Source organism: Sinocyclocheilus anshuiensis, unplaced genomic scaffold (genome assembly GCF_001515605.1).
Source record: "Sinocyclocheilus anshuiensis isolate Anshui unplaced genomic scaffold, SAMN03320099.WGS_v1.1 scaffold86, whole genome shotgun sequence".
NCBI lineage: Eukaryota > Metazoa > Chordata > Actinopteri > Cypriniformes > Cyprinidae > Sinocyclocheilus > Sinocyclocheilus anshuiensis.
In genome coordinates this window covers 2,597,808-2,613,838 of record NW_015547662.1, presented here as the reverse complement: position 1 = coordinate 2,613,838, position 16,031 = coordinate 2,597,808, and the positions used below count along the sequence as shown (strand labels likewise).

Sequence of the window (16,031 nt, the reverse complement as noted above, 5' to 3'; positions counted from 1 at the left end):
ATTGGGTGAGATGTGTGTGTGTGTGTGTGTGTGTGTGTGTATGTGTACGATTCCTAACATGAGTAATTGCTGTTCTGAGAGAAGTTTTATGGCCTTTCTGCTGAAAGCCTTGAATTATGCCATGCAGAGACATTGACTGACCAAGACTAAGAGTGTGTGTGTGTGTGTGTGTGTGTGTCTGTAGAGGCAATTCAGTTCTCTCACTGTCTTGACAATTTGTACTTGACTTGTATATTACGGTGTATGCAGGAATCTCAAGGATTGAGTGGGAATTAAGTTCTTTGCCCACCTGCCATTTTTACTATATATATATATATATATATATACATATATATATTTGGTTGTTGTTAAATTAAATGTATATTATTATTATTATTTCATATTTGTTAATTTATTTTTTTTATTATTTATTTAATCAGTAAAAAAATATTTAAAAATATACATTTATATATTTGGAAATCCTGTAACCCTTACTGTAAACCTTAAAAGCTGTTTAAACTGACAGCCGCAATATTTTCAGTGAAAGTTGGTGATAAACATTTCTGAAATGTTTATATTTATGCAGATGAGCTGAACAGTGCAAATAAGAACTGCTTTCTGAACGTTAACATTTAAATACAATCAGTTTATGCCATTTTTGTCTGTTTTGACCTGTGGGTGGGAAGAGGACTAAACTTACAGCAGGTTTAGACAAGATCTGGTTTTGTATGTTACAGGAGTGAAAAGATGTAGAGTGTGTGGGTGAATGCCATTTTATTTCAGCACTCTGATTTGATTTTTCTTTTCATTGTGATTATGCAGCACTATCAGGTGATCTCACTCTGTGTTTATACCATAAATAACAGTACATTTTATTTTTCTTTATGCACAATTTCTCATTTTGTTCACAAAGGGTAGTTTGAGGTCTCGGATCCACCCTATAGTTTGGGTGGTGTTCATTTAACACCTCTGCCTGTGCTCATGGACACTTTGTATTTGAGTGTTATGCATGTGTGTATTTCTGTGTGTTTTGTGGTTTGCTCTTTTGTTAAGTGTTAATTTTTGCAAACCTGACAGAAAACTTTAAAATCTTGTGGAGAAGACGTGCTGTTATGCAATACACCTGCCATTTATTAAAGTGGGGGGAAATCACAGACATATTTCAGGTTCTTTTAGCTTCATCTTTTACTATGACGGCATGTTAATTGTACATATGCTTTCAGTTTGAATCAAAACATTTATTTAGTGTAAGCTTATAAACCTTTATCTGAATAATTTTAAGCTTACATGAATTATATTTTTTATCAGTGATAAGTAATGGTGATGTTGGTAATTGATGTAGGTGTTGTTGATTTAGGGAGATTATGGTTATTGATTTAGGGCTGGTAGCTACTCGAGGTGAAATTTGCGTTCAAATGCACTTGGTCCAAATGTTGGTCTTGGAGAGATATTAAACAGTCTTGTTTGTCTTCAATTTTTGTAAACGGTCGTAAAAATTAAAGTTAAATTTAAGTATTATTTGATCTTTTATTACCATAATATTTATTGTTTATATAATTATTGTTTACATAATATATAATTATTTAAATATATTTAATTTATTTCTAATCTTTTCCCATATTATTTGTCTTTTTGTTTGTAATTTCTGTCGGTCTTTATTTTATTTGTTAACTTTTTTATTTATTTGTTTATTTTATTTTTATTTGTATATTTTATTTATGTTTATTTAACAAACATAGGGTCATATATATACAAATACAAAACACCTTTAGCGTAACACACATGACACTAAAGTAATTCAATAAACATTAACTAAATTTAATAAATTGTAACATAAAACACCCTAATGTACAGTACTGATAAAATAATAAGAAAAACTATTTAAATGAACTATAATCATATGTGATGTGTCACACAGGGAATTCTGGGAATGTTTTTTATTGTGAATTTTATAGCAGTTCATAGATTTATAGTTTTTACCACCATAAATTCAGCATTTATTTTGCCGTAAAATTACATGTAATGTTATCCATTTACAGTTTTTCATTTTATATGGGACCTTTTTCTGAAAAAATTACGAACATACCACAATTCAGAATCACAAAGCTTAATTGGTATTGGTACTGACTGCTGAAATCATGGTATAATGATAAACATCTTGGTAGTTTATGTATATGTTGTTTAGGTGATGTTGGTAGCTATTGTTGGTCATTTTTGTAGTTCATGTAGGTGATGTTAATTTTGTTCTGTTGTGACATAAACTATATTGTTTTTCAGAATCCACTTTAGAGGTTGGCAGCAGAATGGCTCTGGGAGGTGGAGTTGGGGGCGGGGACAGCACCCTGGGGGCAGTGCCAGAGGAGAGGAGAAAGAGGAGTGGGGCGGAGCTAAGAGAGCTATGGAGGAAAGCAATTCTTCAACAGATTCTCCTGCTGCGGATGGACAGAGAGAACCAGAAACTACAAGGTGAAACACAAGTACACACGCAGTAACTATTATCACTGTGAATATTGTCAGTTCAGCATACAAATTACCTAGTAGAGAACTGACAGCCTTTACATACTCTATTAACAAAAAATGTAATCAATTATGAGATTAGATTTGTTGAAAGGAATTTTGACAAAATCACATAATTTTCCCAGTTAGCTCTACATAGTTTATATTCCCCATTGCAGGAAAATATTGGCCGTACTTTATGTTAGCTTATTTAAGTTTATTATTATTATTATTACTTTTGTTAATGTTAGTATTTTTCTGCCTGTACAAGATCTTAAATGTGTTTTTATGAAATCACAACATCCAGGTTATTAGGTATTATGTGATTATAAAGCTTAGTTTGTTCTTGCCCTTAGGATTTATTCAATGAATGGTATTGAGCATTAAGACTTCCTTCTGCGGTTCTTGGGAATTCAGAGCTGCTTTTAGGTCATATGCAGCTGTCAAATGGGTGATTTGCTTGGCATACGTTCAGCCGGCATACACAAAAGCACCTCCCATAAACAGTAGCGTACACACACACACACACATTTCTGCACAACCTGATGCAGCCATGCGTTGCCTTACCTGGAAGTCCCTGCTGCAGGTTATGAGATGATCATGACAAGTGAAGAGTTTTGCTGGCACAGATGCGCTCTGATTTGGGTGTGCTCATGATTGGCAGTGTCACGCCTGCCCTGCCATGCCCAGTCATGCTTCTCTGAAAAGAAAGAACAGAAGCTTGAAAAGAAGCAGCCAATCCTATTGAATAGGGTGTGGATGTAAAGAAGTGGGTCAGAAGAAGTGTACTGGAAAGACTCTGCCCTACATCTAGCCTGCATTTATTTTACCACTTTACTTCTCAGTCACAAGACTTTTGATGTTTGACATTTTGGAGACTTCTATTTCTATTTATGTATGTATGTATGTATTTATTTATTTATTTTTGCCCCATGGCTAAGGATGGTTGGGGAGAGTATTATTTCCCTTCTTGCTGTTATATCTCTTGCTGTAATGAGAGATATAAGTTCCCGTTGATGCAATAAGCGCGGTTGAACTTAATAGTCTTGATAATAATGACAGAATAGAAATTATGTGAATTTAACACAATTTCTAGTTTATATTTACATGTACTGTTGCTTCAGTAACAGTAGTGAAGAAGTTCTGCTGCATGCTGGGCACTGTTTTTTTTTTTATAACCCAGGGTTATATAATCAAATTAAATATTTTATATGTCCACTACAAAGGTTTGGGGTCAGTAATTAAAAAAAAAGAAGAAATGAATACTTTTATTCTGCAAGGATTCATCAAATTGATCAAAAATGACAGTAAAGACATTTAAAATTTTACAATATTTCTATTTTGACTCTGAAGAACTCTGAAGAATTCTGAAGAAAGTATCATCGTTCTACACAAATACTAAGCATGTGCTATGTGTACTGTGCCAGACAAACTGAGACTTGTCACAGCACTTGTATACTGTTGCCCTCTTGTGGATTGCTTCTATTGTTCTCCTCATTTGAAAGTCACTTTGGATAAAAGCGTCTGCTTAATGATTAAATGTAAATGTAAGCAGCACAACCGTTTTCATAATTGATATGAAATGTTTTTTTGAGCACCAAATCATCATATTACAATGATTTCTGCAGGATCTGATGAAAATTTTACTTTGCCATCACAGAAATAGAATAGAAATAGAAAATAGTTACTTTAAACTAATAATATTTCACATTATTATTATTATTATTATATTTTTTACTGTATTTTTGATCAATTAAATGCAGCCTTGGTGAGAATAAGAGACTTCTTTCAAAAACATAACAAATTCTAACCAACCCCAAACTCTTAAGCAGTAACCAATATGTAAAATAGTTTTTTAGATTCAAGATTTTTTTATTTGTCACATACATGGTTATATAGAGAATATATGACCAGCAGTGAAATGTAAGTCAGGTCCGCTCCATGGACAGTGCAATTATTAAAGAATACAAACACAAGAAAATTATATATAAATATAGGTATGGAAAAAGTAAGATTAAAAAAATAAGAATAAAATAAAACCGTAGATATAAAATATACTGTAGACTTAATAAATATTAAGATGAGCAGGAATATACAAGAGAAGAATGTGCAAACAGGTTGTACAGGGTAGTTACATAGCAGCAATAGAGGTAAAAAAGTAAATAAATAAAATATTACAGAAATTGCTGTGTGCAAGTGACAATGTCAGTATATTAAGTATCTTACTGATAATTAAGTGAAGTCATGTTTTTAATTATGTTTTATTCCTTCTTTTTGGCAGAGGAATTTTTTCGGGCTTTTTGGGCTATGTAACTTAAGCTCTTTTTCACATCAGAACAAATACATTTTATTGAAAACATTGAGTAAGGGACCATTCACACAGAACATGTGTTTGCTTTGAAAACTGCGAGACGCAGACAGTGGAATGGGGAAAAAGTTCTTGAGATGTGTTTTTTAAAAGTTCAACTTATTCTAACTTGAGTGCTGCTTTTTTAGAACGCCATGTCAAGACGCTGCAAAATAAGAAATGAACGCAATGGTCAAACACGCCCGTCTAGAGCGTCTAGAAAAACAATGGAAAAGTAGCACAGTGAAACGTGTTCTGTGTGAGCGGACAGTAAATAAAATAAATAACCTTTCATTCAATGTGTGTACAGCATCAGAGAGTGATCTGCAGTGCAGACGACTGAAACTGGACTATGAAGAGATCACTCCATGTCTGAAAGATGTCACTCTGGTCTGGGAGAGAATGCTCAACACCACTGGGAGGTCAAAGGTCAGATTTGCAACCGAGGAGATCCACACAGCAGTGGGACAAGGTGAGTTACACACACACACACACGTAGATACATAAGAATGTTGAAACTGATGTAACGATGAGTTGTATGAGGTTTGTCAGTGAATGTTTTGACACCTGGATTAACTGATCTAGAACTGTACATTGAGTGAGGAGTATGTAATATGTTGTTTTAGACAGCTTATGTATCATCATGGGCGCCAGAAAACCTTTTTTTTTTTTTTTTTTTTTTGATTTTAAACACCATAATTCACACAAAATATTAATTATTCATCATCAGTAGATCAAAACAACACGGCATGTTGGCATAAATGTGGGTTATTTGGTGATTGCTAACTGTGTTTTTATTTTGAAACATGATGTGCTCACGTTTAATTAGTTAAATCACAGCCGTATAAGTTTAATGATCACATTTAAGCAATAGGGCAATTCCTATTTTTCCATCCCAAGATTTAAAATTGAGACTTTGAAGCAGCACTATTTATGGAACACAGATGACACACAGATTACATCCAAGCAAGTTACTGAACTCTCACTGTATGACGTTACAGAACGTTGTCCGGTCCAGTTCCTTTCACACAGCAGTGTTGTGTTTCTGTTAATCTGCGTGTTGACATAAAGATACTCTCGTGCTGTGGTTATTTACTAGCGAATGCATTGTACATTCTGCTTACAGTATATCAATGGAACACGTGGAACATACCAACTATACAAACTGTGTGGGGGGAACCTAAACTGAGCCATTCACTATATAGGTTACTACAACCAGTGCGTCACTAAAAATGAGTGTGTGAGTTTGTTTACAGAACGTTGTTGTCATTGCTGCAAACTCCCATATAAATAATTATTAAAAAATATATAATTTCCCTGCAGCCAGTGCAGTGTAGGGACCCACTGGCTCCAGGCCCCTGGGCTTCAGCCCCTTGAAGCCCGTGCATTAATGCGCCCCTGGTTGTCAGTTTTTTAGAGGAGTGTAAACTGAGTTATCTGTGTGCATTTATTTTGAAGCCTTTAATTTGCATTTCCTGAAAAAAAGTGGAATGTTTTTCACATTTGATGTTTATTTGGAGTATGTGTGTGAGTGTTTAATTTAGATACAGGAGCTGTCTCTTTGATAGTCAGGTTTTTATAGAGGTAGTTCTGCGGAATGATTGGTGAGATTGCACACACCTATGCACACAAGCACACACCTGTTCAAGTTCAGTGCAACTGTGGCATGTAACATTCACGTACACATACTTGTGCAGATGTTATACAGAGTTCATTATCGCTATGAATCTGGTGCAATTCTTTGCACTTTGCATGATCGTACTGATTATGCTTCATAAACTGCAGTGGGGACAAACTGCTGAGTGTTTGCAATTCTGTTTGGTGGCACTAGTGCCACAGAAATTAGACAAAGAGCTGTTTTTTTGGACTTAGTCTTCTTGAAGTGATTTTATGGACATCCATCTACATGTCAGATGAGATCACACACTACTGAAAAAGCACTCAAAACTGGTGTTCTGCTCAAGACATTCAAAAGATCCATCAATGAAACACTCTCGTATTGCTCTTCTTTCTGTTTTTCTCTCTCTCTCAGGCGTTCCTCGGCAGCATCGAGGAGAGATTTGGAAGTTTCTTTCAGAGCAATATTTGCTGAGGCAGGAGGTGCCCGGCGCCAAACCTCCGAACAATGACACTCCTTACAAAGAGCTTCTGAAGCAGCTCACATCCCAACAGCATGCCATCCTCATAGACTTGGGTTAGTATTACAAGCACAATGGTCTGTGCCAAAACCTAGTGGTCTGCATTGCTGCCTACATCTAACTAAAGGCTGGAATACACTACACGACTTTTAAAATCTGAACAGATTTTAAAACACTAGGCATCATACACTTACTTTGTAAACAGTCAGAGAGGAAAAACTGGGCATCATAAACTAAACGACTGAGGATCACACACAAACTCAATCAGAAACGTGCGCCTTGTTGCTAGTAGATGTGTGACAAACGGCTCAAAATAGGAAACAGATTTGATATCCTCCGACTGGATGGAATCAGAGTCTGAAGCTAAAAAATCAGAGTCTGTGACCATCATACACTACGTGATTTTCTATGGAATCTGTCAACTCAAACCTGCAGACTGGCTCTGACTTTCAGCAACTTATCCAAACTGTAAATCGGGACAAAAATCGTGTAATGTATTCCAGCCTTTAAATGGAACTTCGTAAGTGACTGATTTGGGACACTCTTGATAGGCAACAACTGTGCTCGATGCACAAATGTCGCTCTTCACATAAAGCGCACAGAAGACTAGGCCCACAACTGATTCCAATAGAATGTGACATTAGCATGTTGCTATGCTTACAAATCAGTATTCTATAACAGTGGTTCTCAACCAGGGGCCTGAGAAAACTTCCAGTGGGCTCCCAATAAAACTTACAATTATTAAATTATTTAAATTGTTATATTAGCATAGATCTTAATTAAAATCCTAAAAAAATAGTAAAAATAAATCGTAATATTGTAAAGATGTACAAAATTAAACTTACAACATTGTTTTTAACAGCACACGTACCAGAGGTACATATCAGCTTAGGTAGGAGGGCCTTTGAATATTGTCTTGGATATAGTGGGGCATTGAGAAGTCAAAAAAAAGTTTAGAACCATTGCTCTTCAAAAAAATAAATAAATAAAAATCGGGTTCAATAGTGGAATTTAACTTCAATTAAACTGGAATAACTGGAATTTAGTTCATTATAAATACAATGTAAAACTAATTCAATTTATTCTTTGGTACTGAGTGAAATATTCATATATTATTTATTATATTAATATTTGTACCGTTAAAAATTTTGGTGTCTGTAAGATTTTTTTTTTTTTTTAATTAATACTTTTATTCATCAGGGATGCATTAAATTGATCAAAAGGGACATTTATGATGTTACAAAAGATTTTTATTTCAAATAAATGCTGTTCTTTTGAACTTCATGAGATAATCTTACATCATAGAATTAGGGCTGCACGATAAATCGCATGTGATATTTAATGCGCATCTTGTCAGAAAGCCGGTTCTGTAATCAGCGGTAAATCTCCATCACCTGCGGGCTTTCACATTGAGCAGCATTAACTACACAGAGCCGTTGTTCACTGACGAGCTGCGCAAAAAATCGCGCGAATATGAACGTGGTTTTGCACAGCTCGTCAGTGAACAACGGCTCTGTGTAGTTAATGCTGCTCAATGTGAAAGCCCGCAGGTGATGGAGATTTACCGCTGATTACAGAACCGTCTTTACTGACAAGATGCGCATTACATATCGCATGCGATTTATCGTGTAGCCCTACATAGAATCCTGAAAAATGTATTAGGATTTCCACAAAAATAATAAGCAACACATCTGTTTTCAACATTGATATAATAACAAATAATATTACTTGAGCGCCAAATCAGCATATTCGAATGATATCTGAAGAATCGTGAGACACTAAAGTTTAGTTTGCTGAAAATTCAGCTTTGCCATCACAAAAATAAATTACATTTAAATTATATTAAAATAGAAAAAGTTAGTTTAAATCCTAATGATAATTCACAGTATTACTGTTTTTACTGTATTTTGCAGCCTCGGTATGCACAAGAAACTTCTTTCAAACATACACACATACATTTGAATGGTAGTGTGTGTGAATATAATATTTTGTAATATCATATTATTATAAATTTATTGAATTTCTAGGCAGCTCACTAGGTTTTGGAATGATTACTGTATTGCTTTTGTATTTTCCTTAGTCCTTTGTTATCTTCGAAGGTGGTCCGTTTTCTAGATCATTGCTGAATGTCTAGTAAACTTATTGTAGTCAACTGCATGTGTCTTGCTGTTGCTCAAGATGTTTTGCCCCTCAGAAATGTCGTGAGCAACAGAAACATGTCCTGCTTATTAGCTCAACTTGACACTTGGCAACATTAAGCAAGCCCACAATTTGGTGGGCTTGCTTAATGTTGCGTTGTAGCATGCTGAAAAACAGCTATTCTGCTCTTCTGTCTTAAAAATACACACTATCTTGTACATGCTCATGCTTGCCCTGTTTTTTTTTATTTTTTATTATTGTCATCTGGGTATACACACAAGTCTCCATTCTTTGTAAAACGATCATTAGCTCCGTTATTATAGAGAACAAACTTCTGCAGAACCTCAGTCAGGCTGAATAAATGGTTGAGACACTAGCGGAGATGGACAGATGTGAAGATGGAGAGATTAATGGGGAGGCTCAGACAAAGAAAGGGAGGTGTCATTGGCTCTCAGCACATTGACAGTGGGAAGAAAGAGAGATGGATAGCTTTACAACACAGGAAGAAACCTAATCTTATAGGAATGTATATTGTTTCTAGGAAGACGCCCTCTCAGACAGGAACATATAAGCTCTAATTCAATGCAATACTTCAAATTCTTATCTTGAGATGCTTGCATGCTTCATGTATGTATTTATGTTCTACAGCTTTCCAACCAATTGAGTGACACCATTTGCTAGGTTGTCACCATCTGCCACGTCAGATGCACACAGTCTACTTTTAGTACTTTTTTTTTTTTTTTGCCATTTTCATGTTAAAGTGAAAACAATGTTTCAAATTGTCGGAACTGGAAGCACGGAAGTTTAATATCTGTTTTTGTTGGGCACCTGGACATTGTGGAATCCCAGGAAATGAACAAGTGGACGCTGCTGCTAAGGAAGCACTTTCCACAAATATTGAAAAGTGTCCCATACCACCCACTGATCTTAAAACTACCATATTATCATCATCAAATGGACAAATGAATGGGGACAGTGTGTGAACAACAAACTGTATGAAATGAACCCGATTGTTGGTTAAAGTTGCATCTTTATTTTCAATAATTGATGGGAATAGATCATGGATACACAGTGCCAAATTGGACATTTCAGAATCAAGCAATAACAAAGGAAGATCCACTTATACGGTCTTCATGCCAGTGTCCAGTATCTTTAAAACATTTTTTTTTTACATTTTTTTTTTTAATTGTGCTAGTTTAAGTTCACTTAGGAACTGATATTACTCCAAAAATAGTTTTGAAGAAATTTTTAACAGAGTAAACCTGACTTAATCTTAGAGTTTTTATCTAAAGCAAACTTTAAAAACATTATACATGTTTTTAACTTGCTCTTTTAAATTATTTTAACTTGTTGCTTGCCATGAAAATAACCAAGGAAGCTGGCATGGCATTAAAACATCAACCAACCAACCAACCAGCCAACTCTGTAAAAGGAATTACTAAAAAAATATATATATATAGTAAAAGTGAAGTTAGTTCTGGGGGAAAAGTCTTGCATCAGTTGTTTGCAGATTCCACATAGTTTGATATTTATGTGTAATGCAATGAAATTCAAACACTGTAGTGTGACTTAAGTATCCAGATACTTGGCCTCTGTATAAACCTACATGAGAGAAGCATTGTGGGAGTATAAGCATATACTGTAGATGTGCCTCAAAAGTTGAAAACCAGCACCAGACTTTGGTTGATGATACCGTGTCAAATATATGAGCCCTGGTCTGGTCTGTTCTGTCCTTCGGTCAGTTCTTTCTTTCTTTCTACATGTGGCGCACACACATGAGAGTAACCCTCTGAATGAGTGTGAACACTAGAGGAGGAGATTGAGCCGAAAGAAGGGGGATCATATGTGTCTCTGCCAACATCAACAACAACAGCAGCATTGTTTTACTCAAACTGCACTGAAGAAAAAAAAAAGAATACTTGAATGATTATTCTTCTTCCTCTCCCAGGACGTACATTTCCCACTCATCCGTATTTCAGCGCTCAGCTGGGTGCTGGCCAGCTTTCTCTCTATAATCTACTGAAGGCATATTCTCTGCTGGACCCAGAGGTGGGTTACTGCCAGGGCTTGAGTTTTGTGGCCGGCGTGTTGCTACTCCATATGAGTGAGGAGGACGCATTCCACATGCTCAGATTCCTTATGTACGACATGGGACTGCGGAAACAGTACAGGCCCGATATGATCATACTGCAGGTACAGTAACATTGACATTGTCTCGTACAGTATATGACATCATACAGTAGTTTTTTTCACACCTAATGTTTTACACCTCAGTGGTGCTTTTGCAAAAGATTTCTGTTTCAAATTCCTAAAAATGTTCCCACAAAAATATTAAGTAGCACTTTTTAAGCAGCTGTTGTCAACATTGATGATAATAAGAAATGTTTCTTGAAGATTTCTGAAGGATCATGTGATGACTGGAATAATGGCTGCTGAAAATTAATCTTTGCCATCACAGGAATAAATTACATTTTAAATTATATTTAAAATGGAAAATGATGAATGTATTCTAATTTTAATGTGGCCACATATTCTGCCCTACAAAACCAAAATGGAAAATGAGAAAAAATATTTGTTTGATTGTCCATCCAAATGTGTTTCCTCTGAATCTGAGCATAATTGAGACTAACATGTCTGAGTACAGTTCATTGTTCTGTAAACTCAATTTCAGTCATAACTCGTTTATATGTAGTTTATGGGATAGATTTTGTATGACATGAAAACTGAAGTGTGATCTCATTATTGATTGATTGATTGATTGATTTTTTGCAGTTCACTTCCTGATCAGTAATGCATTGTGTTCCTTTAAACTGCATTTAAAAATCATATAAAAAAAACTAAACTGTTAAACACAATTTATCACATGTGTTATGCATACGCTTTGACAGCCCTGATACAAATCAAGCAAGAAACATTCTACAGCTAAGCATGCGTGAAGAATTTGATCCATAACTGTAGGCCAGGGGTTCTCAACTCTGGACCTCGAGATCCACTTTCCTGCAGAGTTTATCTTCAACCCTAATCAAATACACCTGAACAAGCTAATCAAGGTCTTCAGGATTACTACAAAGTTGCAGGTAGGTATGTTTAAAGGGTTAGTTCACCCAAAAATGAAAATTCTGTCATTAATTACTCACCCTCGTGTTGTTCCAAACCCGTAAGACCTTCGTTCATCTTTGGAACACAATTTAAGATATTTTTGATGAAATCTGAGGGCTTTCTGACCCTCCCATAGACAGCAAGGTAACTACCAAGTTTAAGGTCCAGAAAAGTACCAAGATGATCGACAAAGTAGTCCGTGTGACACCAGTGGTTCAACTGTAAAGTTACGAAGCTACGAGAATACTTTTTTGCGCAAAGAAAACAAAAATAACGACTTTATTCCACATTTTCGTCTCTACTGCGTCACTTGTGGACACGCGTTCACGACGATGACGTCATTACGCCGAATCTGGGTCAGCGCCGCTACACATATTTCATCAAAAATATCTTAAATTGTGTTCCGAAGATGAACGAAGGTTTCGAACAACACGAGGGTGAGTAATTAATGACAGAATTTTCATTTTTGGGTGAACTAACCATTTAATTCAGGTTGGAGCTAATATCTGCAGGAAAGTGGATGATCCCTTTAATGTTCATAAGATGAGAGAGATTGTCTTTGTGTATATACATTTTAATTAAATGATTAGCAAGTTTAGTTAGCAAATTTTGTATTCTACTGACTGATATTGTCAGTAACAGTTTTTCTCTTCTTTCTTTCTCAGATTCAGATGTATCAGCTGTCTCGTCTGCTGCATGACTATCACAGGGAGCTCTACACTCATCTGGAGCAGTATGAGATCGGCCCCAGTCTCTATGCCGCTCCTTGGTTCCTCACCGCTTTTGCCTCACACTTCCCGCTTGGATTCGTGGCACGAGTGTTTGGTAAATGCACACACCCTCATGCACACTTTAATACTCGCACAAACTTTCCCAATCAAAATAAGTTCCCGAGATTGCCCATTACCACATTGCTTTTTATAATTATGCATTTAACAGACACATTTATTTAAAGCAGGGACAGTCCCTTTGGACAAGCTCCGTGCTCAAGGGCACAATAGTCGTAGCTCTTGAATTGCGTACAACCTACCCAAAAATGAAAATTCTGTCATTAATTACTCACCCTCGTGTTGTTCCAAACCCGTAAGACCTTCGTTCATCTTTGGAACACAATTTAAGATATTTTTGATGAAATCTGAGGGCTTTCTGACCCTCCCATAGACAGCAAGGTAACTACCAAGTTTAAGGTCCAGAAAAGTACCAAGATGATCGACAAAGTAGTCCGTGTGACACCAGTGGTTCAACTGTAAAGTTACGAAGCTACGAGAATACTTTTTTGCGCAAAGAAAACAAAAATAACGACTTTATTCCACATTTTCGTCTCTACTGCGTCACTTGTGGACACGCGTTCACGACGATGACGTCATTACGCCGAATCTGGGTCAGCGCCGCTACACATATTTCATCAAAAATATCTTAAATTGTGTTCCGAAGATGAACGAAGGTTTCGAACAACACGAGGGTGAGTAATTAATGACAGAATTTTCATTTTTGGGTGAACTAACCATTTAATTCAGGTTGGAGCTAATATCTGCAGGAAAGTGGATGATCCCTTTAATGTTCATAAGATGAGAGAGATTGTCTTTGTGTATATACATTTTAATTAAATGATTAGCAAGTTTAGTTAGCAAATTTTGTATTCTACTGACTGATATTGTCAGTAACAGTTTTTCTCTTCTTTCTTTCTCAGATTCAGATGTATCAGCTGTCTCGTCTGCTGCATGACTATCACAGGGAGCTCTACACTCATCTGGAGCAGTATGAGATCGGCCCCAGTCTCTATGCCGCTCCTTGGTTCCTCACCGCTTTTGCCTCACACTTCCCGCTTGGATTCGTGGCACGAGTGTTTGGTAAATGCACACACCCTCATGCACACTTTAATACTCGCACACACTTTCCCAATCAAAATAAGTTCCCGAGATTGCCCATTACCACATTGCTTTTTATAATTATGCATTTAACAGACACATTTATTTAAAGCAGGGACAGTCCCTTTGGACAAGCTCCGTGCTCAAGGGCACAATAGTCGTAGCTCTTGAATTGCGTACAACCTACAATCCTTGGGTTTTGTTACCAGCTCTGAGGTTTAACCACTAAGCCACACCAGCCACAGATTAAAAGCATCTTCTACTGAACTAAAAAGTTCAAAACGAAACCATGTTAGGAGATATCAACAGGCCAGTCAGATACCAGTGTGGTAGATAGTGATGGATTGCCATTTTCTTAATTTCCTCAGAAGTGTTTATGAAGATGGCCTACATGTTTGACATTCTGTCTGGAAGGATACTGTGGAACACACACATAACAGCACATTCTTTCTTTTGTCGTTACCATATACAGTCAGGTGCACACATATCTGCACGTATACAGACACACACTGTCTGCAGAGAGATATTAATGAAATGTTGCAAGTTGGCACCAGTTTTTATCTTGATGGGCGGTTTTACAGGTTGGGGAATCATTTTTGCACCTGGGTTTTTAACTTTTTTAGTTATTTGTGTCTTCTAAGTTGCACCTGCTAATGCACATTCTTTCTTAAAACCCCTAACCCTAAGTATTTGGCGCGTAATTCGCCCTGCACATTACTAGAGACATAGATGATACCAGAAATCATGCAGAATTATTAATGAGAGGTGTGCTGTTACTTTTATAAGCTTAATGATGAAAAGAAAGCTGAAATAAAATAAAATATAAATATTAGATGTCAAACGTAAACTTTAAAAATTTCAACAAAAATCCGATATGTTGCCTTGGCAACTAACTGAAATAAAATGACTAAAACTGAAACTAAAATAAAGCTGAGTGTAAATATTAGTAAACACTAATAAAAATGACAAAAGCGCATAACAAAATTACTAGTGCTGTCAATCGATTAAACTTTTTAATTGGATTAATCATACCCTTTTTGTGGGATTAATCGCGAATCGTGATTCTTGCAAAACTGTATTTTCTGCAAGCTTATTTCAAGATAAATTTAGATGTCTTTTCAAAAAAGGACATTTGGAGACTCCAGAAGGACACTAAAGAACCAAGTGATTTAAGAAGACCATATAACTGATACATTTGTGCACACCAAAGCACACATTAAAATAAATAAATAAAATTCCTGAAAAAACTTTTCAGAATTCATAGTGTATAGTATGTGTACAGTAGAGAAGCCAAGTTGCGATACCGAACAGGACCACATGAAGATGCCAAAATACCCCTAAACCAACCATCTTGAGCTGACTGCATATACCTACTACAGTACACGGATCCATTCAGAATGACTAAACACAGCAACATACACATGAGGACAAATCAAAATATTATCCTGAATGTGTGTGGAAACAACGTGAATGTACTGAAATGTGTCTGTGCATAAATACAATGTATGATCTGTGGTGCTCATACACGGTTTGTTTGTTCATCAATATATCAGACTCACGCATGCTTACTGCATGAATCCTGTACGTCACCGCAATCGACTTTACCTTGATTGCAATCCTCGACATTCAACACTTTACTAGAGAGAAGCTGGTTTGCTTTATCCAGCCGAGAAAACGTAGTTTGCGTATCATACAGTGGTGGGATGTTTTGACGTTCTGTTCAGTCTGTATTTCACACAGAATATGACAGAGCTCGATGAATAATTCACTGAAAACACAACACTAGTTTTCAGTTTATTTACATTAGCACTGTTTTGGACTGATTGTTTGAATGCATTCACTTACTGGATTATTGGACTGAAAACTTTAAACAGAGTTTAACACCTTAAAATGATCTGATCGCAAACCGAGGTGAAATCGGGTAAAAGGTTTAGAATAGAAATTGTGCTTCAGTAATTTTGCGTT

The 16,031-nt window shown here is 36.0% G+C and overlaps 1 protein-coding gene across 7 annotated transcripts in view; it reads left to right on the top strand.

Annotated features, from left to right (window-relative positions):
- LOC107702353 (TBC1 domain family member 1-like) overlaps nt 1–16,031 on the top strand; it is a 63,412-nt gene that overhangs the window by 39,098 nt on the left and 8,283 nt on the right. For all 7 annotated transcript variants that reach the window (XM_016504641.1, XM_016504642.1, XM_016504640.1 and 4 more), the window contains 5 exons: nt 2,257–2,445; nt 5,133–5,294; nt 6,855–7,016; nt 11,048–11,292; nt 12,864–13,023. In XM_016504641.1, the coding sequence (XP_016360127.1) occupies nt 2,257–2,445; nt 5,133–5,294; nt 6,855–7,016; nt 11,048–11,292; nt 12,864–13,023 (918 nt within the window). The remainder of the gene's footprint in view (nt 1–2,256; nt 2,446–5,132; nt 5,295–6,854; nt 7,017–11,047; nt 11,293–12,863; nt 13,024–16,031) is intronic.